This window comes from Pagrus pagrus, assembly GCF_965226575.1.
Source record: "Pagrus pagrus genome assembly, chromosome: 3".
In the NCBI taxonomy this organism is placed as follows: Eukaryota; Metazoa; Chordata; class Actinopteri; order Spariformes; family Sparidae; genus Pagrus; species Pagrus pagrus.
Window position 1 is genome coordinate 10,768,165 of NC_140187.1, and position 10,161 is coordinate 10,778,325.

General features: G+C 37.4%; 2 protein-coding genes across 2 annotated transcripts; both read right to left on the reverse strand.

Moving 5' to 3' along the window:
• Window positions 1-1,095: 1,095 nt before the first annotated feature.
• rdh5 (retinol dehydrogenase 5 (11-cis/9-cis)) lies at window positions 1,096-4,400 on the reverse strand. Its single transcript, XM_084348313.1, has 6 exons — window positions 4,341-4,400; window positions 3,432-3,514; window positions 2,975-3,297; window positions 2,631-2,889; window positions 2,048-2,211; window positions 1,096-1,663 (listed from the first exon to the last, which is right to left on the reverse strand). Exons 2-6 carry the CDS (start codon window positions 3,461-3,463, stop codon window positions 1,443-1,445), a joined length of 999 nt encoding a protein of 332 aa, XP_084204439.1. The 5' UTR covers window positions 3,464-3,514; window positions 4,341-4,400; the 3' UTR covers window positions 1,096-1,442.
• Window positions 4,401-5,609: 1,209 nt separating this feature from the next.
• bloc1s1 (biogenesis of lysosomal organelles complex-1, subunit 1) lies at window positions 5,610-9,192 on the reverse strand. The gene is made up of 4 exons (XM_084348229.1): window positions 8,974-9,192; window positions 8,767-8,839; window positions 7,128-7,260; window positions 5,610-6,780 (listed from the first exon to the last, which is right to left on the reverse strand). Exons 1-4 carry the CDS (start codon window positions 9,032-9,034, stop codon window positions 6,670-6,672), a joined length of 378 nt encoding a protein of 125 aa, XP_084204355.1. The 5' UTR covers window positions 9,035-9,192; the 3' UTR covers window positions 5,610-6,669.
• Between the last annotated feature and the right edge of the window lie 969 nt (window positions 9,193-10,161).

Sequence of the window (10,161 nt, forward strand, 5' to 3'; positions counted from 1 at the left end):
TACATCTTAATCAATCATTCATTTGGTCCAAATGGTCCAATTTGGTCCATTTCTTTTCATATTTAGCATACTGTCGTCATCATTTTAAATTTTAAGTTAACCATGTTGATAACAGACGGTGTTATAATGAGCTGATTTCAAGTAGCAAATGTTTTACTTGTGTTTAATAGCTCTGTGAATGTTAGACATTTACAAAGGTCACAAAGAGCATTAATGAATGGCTGACAGAACAAGCAAACCTTTACATGAGGACTACTAACTGTGTCCACAGGTCTCAACCTATACTAAAAAAAAGTCATAATTAGTCAAAGGATGGACAAGTAAATAGACCATCCTTAAATAAACATTTATAAAAAACAGTTTACTCTTGGCGTTAAACGGCTTAGCTGTGGACTTTATGGCATGTGTGTTAATTAAAGATGTAATATGTAAGATTTTTTGTTGAAGAGATCTACTGAAGTTAGCATGCTAACCAGCTAGCTCTGGTCTGTCTCGGTCTAAAGCTCCCAAGCTAGCAGTGTAAGCATCAACACTCCCCCACTCCCCATGCTCATCGTCTAGACTTCTAGCTGCATGGCTAACTGAGCTAACTAGCTAATGGCAGCTACACTTCGCAGCAATTAGCGGTTGCTCTGGTGATATGCTACCCCTTTTGTAATATATATATTAGCAAGAGAGACAATTGTCAACAGTTACAGAATGCGTATTATTGTATTAATTAACTGTTACTTAATGACTGTATTAGGTAATAGTATCTTTAATAATATATTATTTAATATCTTTATAAACTATTAAATAGTGTAGAAATTAATACCATAGATAACATGAACATGTCAGTTAATGATGACTAGTGCACTGTTGATTAAATGTTAATGCTTAACTCTGCATGAATTAATTTACCCTGAGTGTAAAGTGTTACCACGAGAAGAAAATCACCAACCTGTAAAGGTTTTCATACATCCTTGTTCAGTGATGTGGCTTCACACAGTTGTAACAGAGAGTGCTGACATTTTTTGATGGTATTTCTTTTATTTGTGGTCAAATTGACCTTTGCAATCCGAGGACACTGTTTACTGATAGTAAAATCTTGTTTATTTAGCCTCTGATGGTTGACAGCATTCATCCCAATGAACATAAATAACAGTGTCAAAAGGCACAGTCAAACAAACAAACAGTCAATTATATAATACAGTTTCATTATTTTCTGTCATATCCTCTATCTCAAGCAGACATTAGACAAGAAAAAATTCTTTCACGTGGCAGATTATGCACCTTTAAATATAATCATTGCAACATCAGATCATTGCATGGCCAGTGTAGATAAGGAATACGGGTATTTTGAAAGGCAAAAGATTTACTTCTTTGAGTCATCCTCTGTACTGCATCAAAATGACACAAAAAGGCTGATAACTTTGAAGACAGATCTTCAAAGACATCACGAGTTACACGCTCTTTGAAGGACGAGGCAGCACCAGCTTCAGCCCAAGATCAACTACACAGGACGGCATGTAAGACAGGGGGATCCAGATAAGCTTGGCATCCCAGCCGGCGCTGTATCTGGTGCGTGGGTAGGCAGCCGTCAGAGCGTGCTCCATGCAGTTGGTCACTTTGCTGAGGTCAGAGTCGCAGACAGCAGTCATGATCAAACGTTGGACCTTGATGTCTGAAAATTAGAAATCAATTAAAATATATTTTGAGCATAACATGTGATACTTTCAACACATTTTTTTTTACCTCACCTTTAAATTTATGTCAGATTTATTTCTAAAGTCACAATGAACCTGCATTTTTAGATAAATGCAATGTGATTTTATATAGAAATACAGAAAACCATGAATGCTTTCCAAATTTTGACATTCATTGCTTAAAAGAGGACATTTCAATGATAAATAAGCAAACACTTTTCATTCTAATTAAAAACAGCACAACTTTCAGTATAACATATATTTCTCTCCAAATGTGTTTTAAAAAAATAAAAAAATCTTAAAAATGGTTAAAAAAAATACATACAGTGTGAAAAAAAATTAAATATTAGCAGTCTACTTACACTTATCAAGGTACTTGTCTCCATAGCTGGCTTGTACCTCAGGGGTGAGCTGGTCCCACAGGCGATGCAGCTCCCTCTCGATGGGATCGAGGCTCGTCACTGCTGTCTTGAAAAAGCCCGGCTCAATGATGCACACGTTAATTCCAAAGTAGTTTATATCTCTCCTGAAGGCAGAAAGCATATTGAGTAAATAACAGAGCTTGAAGCAGGTTTGTGACAATGGCTGCAACCCTTTGCATGAACCTTTAATATCATAAACAGGCTTAAAAACCCAGATGAAGTAAGGGTATTGCTTTATGGTAAGCACAATGAACTCATTGAAAAGCAAAGAGAAAAAACAATACTCTTCCCTGTCTGGCCTCATCTGCCCTTTCCCCTTGGCATCTGCTGCTATTATTTGATTTTAATATTACCGAAAAGGTTTAATACAAACCCCCTGTCTGCAAAGCAAATCTCCCTCATGGAACATTAAAGATATTAGGATTATGACTTCACTGACTGTTTTGTCTCATAATTGAAATACAGATGAAAAAAGGACTAACTAGCGCTACAAATCATTTAGATGGGGCTGTGTAAGTCCCACCTGAGGCAGTCGGAGAAAGACTCCACTGCAAACTTGGAGATGCAGTATCCACCGCCGTTTGCAGCCACCCTGCCCAGCACTGATGCGACGTTTACGATACGGCCTCGTGCCTTTTTGATGAGGGGCAGGAAAGTCATCGTCATGGCAATCACTCCGTTCATGTTGACTTTCAGCGTGCTGTGGTAATCCTCCACTTTCATCCACTCTGAAGGGCCCATGGGTAAAGAGCGTCCAGCGTTGTTCACAATACCCCAAAGTCCTACGAAGGAAATGAAAGAACATATTTTTGTGTTAGAGATCTCCCTTGTGAAGAGTATATTCAAGAATGCAACGTCATCAGTCACCTTTCTCGCCAACCTCCTTCTTGGTCCACTCCATGGCTTTCTGGACACTGTCCAGACTGGTCACATCCAGCAGGACGGTCTTCAAATAAGGCCCCGCCACCCTCTTCAGGTCATCTGCTCCCTTTTCTGTGAGACAGCCAGCCAGCACACGGAAACCTTTGCGATCGAGCTTCTTACACAACAGGTTTCCAAACCCAGTGTCGCAGCCGGTCACAAAGACATACTTCTCTGTGATTTCCTCAATCTCCAGGCTGTCTCTGTACAGCCACACGACAATCCATAACGTCACGAGGGTGCCGCTGATGTACAACCAAGCATTTTCCCTGAAATAGAAACAGAGAGAAGTTTGGACAGGAGAAGGCAGGGATTTGTCTTTTACAAAATAATTTACAAGCCTCAAAGTTCAAAAGTCAGGTAACAGCTGCCAAAAATGTAGTGTTTCATCGATATTTCTCACCCTAAAAGGTCGTAGACGAACTGTGTATCCATGCTGCTTCCAGGTTTAGAGGTTTTTTGGTCAACTGGAGGACTTAGTGCTTGCTGGAAAAACATGTTGAGCAAATGTTACCAGGTATTGACATGGCAAACTGCCAAATCTGATTTCTCAGGAATGGAACAGAAAGTAGAAATACACCAACTTATTTCAAGAATCATTACAACCAAATCCCTACTCGATTTCATAATATTTTAGGTTTTATTAAAGCATTCTCCTGGTTTATTGAGCCTTTGTGCCAACTTATGGGATACAATGAGTTTGTTCACCGAGGGCCTTATTAGTAGAGGTAATACTGAACTGCTTTGGGCGCATGAGAAATATTTGGATAATACTCTTAGAGAAGGAAGAAAGGCCCTGGTGAGGGAGGGAGACCCGAGGAGGGAGGGGTGCATTGTTTTCAAGCCTGATTTTAATGCCCGTGACGGAGCTGCTTAAGCTGCCCATTGCTGGAAACCAATTAGTTTTCTGGCTCATTAATGAGAAAAATAAAAGATCTTTCATTGAGTCATTTTGTACGTGATATCAAAATATCCTGCAGACTCAAAACAGATACAAGACCCACACTGTTGCTGTTGGCATGGCAACATTATTCACAAAACAAATGATCAGGTTAAGAAAATGTAATATAGTTTCAAAGCCCAAGTTAATTTATACCAGAATACCTCAATATTAATATAAATCAATCTAGTTGAATCAAACCTTTTTTTTAATACACATTTAAACAAATTATTTTGTAGATAAGAAAATAGGATTTTTACCAACATGACAGAGGTTAATCATTAAAAAACAAGTCTGACCCATGACATGCAAGCCAGAGAAAGCACGTTGTTTAATTTGATGGCGAGCAACATAAAAACTATATTATCCTACCTTTTCCTGATGGATCACCACAAGTTATCCGTCCTCTTCCCTTTCCCTTTCTGGTTATTCTTCTGTCTTAACTCAGAGAGGCCGGTCAGAGAGAGGCTTTATCCCTGTGGTTTATCCCTTAAGACAAGGCCACGATTGGTAATCCCCAATCCGTAACAAAAAAAAAAAAAAAAAAGTGGTGGTGGCGGTTTCTGTACACAATGTGAACTTGGTTATCAAAGAACTTTTTGTTTAGATATTCCAACTTGTCACTGTGAAGGATTTGCTTCTGAATCACGTCCGGTGAAAAGTTTTTTACAAAAAATCTTGTGTTTCTTTTTTTAGCATCTTCTGGCACCCAAAGGTATACAGGCAGGCATAATACGTACTTTATGTTTAAAAATTATAATAATCCCACACGTTAAAGACTTACGCACCCTCAAAAACATGTGTATAATCTCATCAGCTCATTCAGTTCACTGACCAGTTATATCACTTTTAAAGTGCACACAGTATATGCAGTATACTCTGTAGCTAGTTGTCAATACTTGAAATGAATATTTGAAATGTTTTGAGACTAGTCAGCTCATACTGCTGATGTTGACAATAAGTGGCCATTGTATTGTGGCTTATCAATATATTACTTTAACAAAACCCTGGTGCGATGAGAAAAAGTTTCTGAATATCATAACTTTTTTTCTGTCAAACATTCTGACATTTCTGTGAAAATGTTGGCTCAGATAAAGATGAATGTTCACATAAACACTACCAGCGTGAAGATGAACAGGCATGTTTCTATGTGAAGGATCAAGTGTATTACCAGCTGGTTCTTGACCCTGGTTTTTCTACCAAAAGTGGCCTTCACAGTGAATTGAAAGTGTAACTCGTTACCAAACACGCCTGCAATTACATGACCGCACCAAACAGCCAAGTACATTGTGACATAACTCTCTTTCACGTCACACATTCTAAGAATTGTCCAATGACCATAGCCAGGAAAAACCAATCAAGTCATTATTTTTAGTGGTTTACCAACAGTTTTCTTGCAAAACTTTATTGGACTTCATTAGTTGTAACCCACATATGTATACCGCGATCCACAAATATTACACTGTCCACAAACACGTAGTTTTTAAATTAAATTTGTGTTTGTGTTGTGGATGGCTTTCTGTCAGTGTGTGGGTCAAGTGACATTTGTGACTTCCCTCCTTTTTGTTTGCAGATCTTTGTCAAATTTGTATCGCAGTAGATCTGTAGAGAAAAAACATCCACAAATGTGAGGTGCAGTAATTTGTAAATTTGTAATTCTTTCATTTTATTAGTCTTTCTGTTGGTATGACTTTACACAAAGTACAGAAAATACAAATAAGATAATACACTGTGAAATATTCATGGATCATGGTACACTTTTAAGGATTGTCTTCTGTGGGTTACACCTAAATTTTAAGATCTTGAATCATGTTATTACTTTGTAATCTGGTCTGCCTTCCATTTTTGCATTGGTCATAATTAAGCCATCAGCCAAAGAACAATCCTTGATTGGGAAGTACTTTACAACTAAAAAAGCTTCACCAACTATACCTGTTTAAATAACCTGCTAAAAGCTCCCCTTTTAAAAATGAGGTTCTTATGCAAAGGTTTACTTTTCCTAATTTTTTATTTCTTCTCAGATCACAGCTGTTGTGAAGCCTGACATACAGTCATACGTTAGTGGCATTTTTATTTTGCCTCGTTTCACAAGAAAAAACACCAGTGCATTTGTTAACTTTATTAAAAATGATGTTCCATCACTGGTAACAACATTTTAAATTAAGTTGTCGGGCAAAAAACAGTGTCAGTCATCACTATGCATAAGCATATAAAAACATAAATGTAGGCGTACATAGTTCAGGTATCAGGTGCTGAAAAGAAGCCTCGGTATCAACGGACAAGGAAACAGGCGGCAATTTTTTTGCAGCCCCTTAAACTTATCACAAGCAGGTGACTACTTTCATGTGACATAGCTTGTTCCCCAACTATACAATAACTAAAATGTTATGTTTTAACTGAAGTCACTAATAAATAGAGGTTAGATCTATTTAATTTTACACACACGTTTGATCTTTGAACTCCAGCATTATTGTGTGCCTGCACTGGTTGACATTGTTGCTCACACAAGAGTTAAAGCAGTGATGCAGGTGTGTGCAATGACTTTCAACATTTCACTGAACAAAATAACCATCAGCATTAGCCCACTCAGCGGGGCAGGCAGACAAGAAAAGTCATTGCTGCTTGCATCTTAGCTCACAGGAGTCATGCGGATTTCTTTCCAGTGTATTTAGTTTCAGCTGTAAACATCCCACCAATAGGTTTATGAGGAAGCAGACTGAAGTTGACCCTTGTGCACATACTCCAGAGCTGATGCGATAGTCCTCATGTCCATCTCAATACTGCGGGCCCAGTTCTCCACATCCCCAATTTCCTGTTCAAAAGAGTAGAGAATCAGAATTAGTGTCCCCATAGTTTACATCTACCAATCTACCTATATCTACCTATAACAAGGACCAGCAACAGACTGTCTTTAAACATTTCCAGACATCCTTTCACACCCTGTAAAGAAGATAAAAATGGGAAAATTGTAGAGGGAGTGGAAACTCATTAATTTTTACCACCTTTCAAATCCGCTTGGATCTAGACCTCTGTCAAGGCTCTCGAGTGAAACTAATCTGCTTTTTGTGAACCTGATAAAAGTCACTGTGATACTGTACACTTTACATGGTGGAAAAGCCTTGTTTTGAATTAATTTCTTGTTGATACAGTGTATCCTACCTTTAGGGCCTGATTGAAACCCTCCACCATACTGATCCACTGGGCAGTTTGTTTGGAGAACTGGCTCGCCTGCACCTGGAGGGTCTTCACCTCATGGTCGAGCTTACGCTGGTTTACATATGCCTGGGCAACTCTAAAGAAAAACAGGAAACAACAATGAGATGTGCTGCAGTATTGTTAATACATACATATGGGTCATTAATTTCTTCCTTTGTAGTGAAATCATATTATAATATTCAGGCTAGACTTAATCTTACAGAGGCACTAAAGGATTTTGGCTGTAATCCTTTCTATAAAGGAACAGCTAACAATGGTCTTTGCATCCCAGTCTTGTTCTTTAAGCTGATTTCATCACAACTTTCACATTGTTAACAATCTTAATGTGTCATTTTTGGTTGTGTCACACATTAGGCAAATTCTGGTCTGCTAAGAATGGACTGATTCTATTTCTAGAAACAGCTGTTGGTGGTGGGAAACCCCAGCGGGTCAGTCTGAGTGAAATCTGTTCGGGAACTATAGTTCCTACCTAGTCTGGCACGTGCATGCGTGGCCTGTGACTTCAAGGAATATGTTTATTCGAATGGACCAGAAAAAATTTCCCACATTGTGGGACAATAAAGTTAATCTTAATCTTTATGATGCAAAAACATTATTTAGTAAATAATATGCCTCTTATCAGGAGTTGGATTACTGAGATCATCTATTGTCACTGGACCAACAAATTTAGAATTTGCTGTAAACTCTGTAAGCTCTGTAAAATGATATGTTCAAGAATGAACATTAATTATCTATCATCATGACATGTGCTGAAATACTAAAATGAAAAAATGTAAAACCATTACACTCGATTTTGAAGCAAAATTGTTAAAAAAGTGATGTTTCATCTTCTCAAAAATGAAGATTGCTGCTCTTTCTTGTTGAATACCTTTATGCTGGAGATTCATTTGAAGACATCACATTGGGCATAGTACTTTTTCAATATTTTTTGTAATTTTATTGATTACACCTTGAATCCTAAAATAAATTGAAACATCAATCAAAAACCTTTCATCCATTATTTAGCCAGTGATTTTGCTGATCTCAAAATTAATTTCAGTCCTTTTTCAAGCAAAAATACCAAACATTCTTTTGTTTTAACATCTTAATATATGAAGATCCGCTGCCTTTACCTTTTATATATTAATTAAAAGGTAATATATTTTGTCTTGGCTGTTTGTCAGACATTTGAAGACGTCACCTTGAACTTGAGGAAATTGTAACGGCCATTATTCAGAGCTTTTTGACATTTTATAGATCATATGAGATTGAGAAAGGAATGAGCAGATTAATTATTAATGAAAATCTTTAATTACACTACTAAATAACATATAATCAAAGCTAACTGTACTGGCTATTGCAGTTGATTAACAGCAATACAAGACTAAATATAAATGCAAGGCAGTTGGGTATCTTGTGAGTGAGGTGGCAAAGGTTTGAGACCAGAATTTAACAGAATTATATGACCTTTAACTGGGCCATAACTCCCAACTTCACCTATCACCACTACCACTACACCATTATGAAATCTAATGACAGGACGTCTGCTTAATATAAGGTTTAAAGAACAAGAGCAGTGAGGAAAGGAGCAGACTTTTCATACCCAACATTGAGGTGGTCTACCAGGGCTTCTGTCAGACAGGTGGCTGCAGCAATAGCTTCACGCCTGCGTCTCTCTGTGCAAGCAAACACATGAACACAGACAAAAAAAACCATCGATAAGTTGGTGGACGACAGGAGCACTCTCACAACTTCATCAGCTTTGTTTTTAGCATCCGTTAGCACGCTAGCTAACCATCTATCCTCTTACCCTGCAGCTCCTTCCGCTCATTTTGCTTCGCCTGGTGCTCCTTCAGTAAACGAGACAACATTTTAAGTGGTAGTTGAGATTATTTCGCAAATGTTTTTGTTGTTTTAACTAGCTGAATAGCATGGCTTTTACTAAACGAGACGTTGGGTATGCTAACAGCTGACTACTAGCACAGGGCGGTATCACGAGACCAGGCTCCAGAACGACAGGAGTGGGCGTTCCCAAAATGGCGTCTCGTATAAACCTATTTATCATTATTGTAATGTGTTCATGTGTGTTATTAATTACGTCACACGCAGATTAGGACTCAGACATATTTATATTTTACACGATGACACACAATGTAAGGACGAACTGCTCTTTATATTATAATTGAATCGTGAACATTTGTGTTATGGTGATGTCAATATCAGTTTTGACGTCATGCCGTTCTTGCCTTCAAAATAAAAGTGTAAATAAAAACTACTACTACTACTACTACTACACTTATAAAACTAATAATAACTCAAAAGTAAAATGGAGTGGATACAAGAATATTCCATAGATTAACATTTAGTTACTGTACACAAACATCCAATGAGATGAGATGGAAAGCAACAACAGTGATAACACAGGTAGTAAAACAAATTCCCAGTCATTACTGTTGTTATGATTGAGAACAGCAGCAGTAATAATAATAATAATAATAATAATAATAATAATAATAATAATAACTCTACTGAACTTGTTTTAAGAACATACAGTAATGTGACAGACATGCAACAACAAAACTAGCAATTCCATTAAAAAAAATCTTTGCTGTAAGTGACACAAAAGAAAACATTGTGCTCAATTGGAGCAAAACAATCCCTGCCTGAGGTCCAAGAGCTTTTCCAGAGCTTTCAGCATTGTTACAGCACAGTCCTAAAAGTGCAATGGTCATTGACACATTTAATCACAGCTACTGAGCTTGCAAGTCAGACCCATGAAACAGTTAAGTCAGATTGACCTATCTCCATTGCAACAGATCAAACTCCATCCACTGATGAAGACTTTAATTTGTTTTACAAAATTATAATTTTAAGGACACGAATGACATTGCATGATTAAATTGTGCAGAACGTGTTTTGTTATATTATTTATAATTAAATAAGTATATTTTTGTGCAAGAAAAAAAATAGGATACACTATTTTCTTTTGAAAATCTCG

Excerpts from the sequence above, each read along its gene's own strand:
- rdh5 (XM_084348313.1), bottom strand. The coding sequence starts at position 3,463 with ATGGATACACAGTTCGTCTACGACCTTTTAGG. Across the intron at positions 3,298-3,431 it reads TTCGTCTACGACCTTTTAGG|GGAAAATGCTTGGTTGTACA; the intron begins GTGAGAAATATC and ends TTTCTATTTCAG. Across the intron at positions 1,664-2,047 it reads AGACAAGTACCTTGATAAGT|ACATCAAGGTCCAACGTTTG; the intron begins GTAAGTAGACTG and ends TCTAATTTTCAG.
- bloc1s1 (XM_084348229.1), bottom strand. The coding sequence starts at position 9,034 with ATGTTGTCTCGTTTACTGAAGGAGCACCAGGCGAAGCAAAATGAGCGG. Across the intron at positions 8,840-8,973 it reads TGAGCGGAAGGAGCTGCAGG|AGAGACGCAGGCGTGAAGCT; the intron begins GTAAGAGGATAG and ends TTGCTTGCACAG. Across the intron at positions 6,781-7,127 it reads GTTTCAATCAGGCCCTAAAG|GAAATTGGGGATGTGGAGAA; the intron begins GTAGGATACACT and ends TCTTTTGAACAG.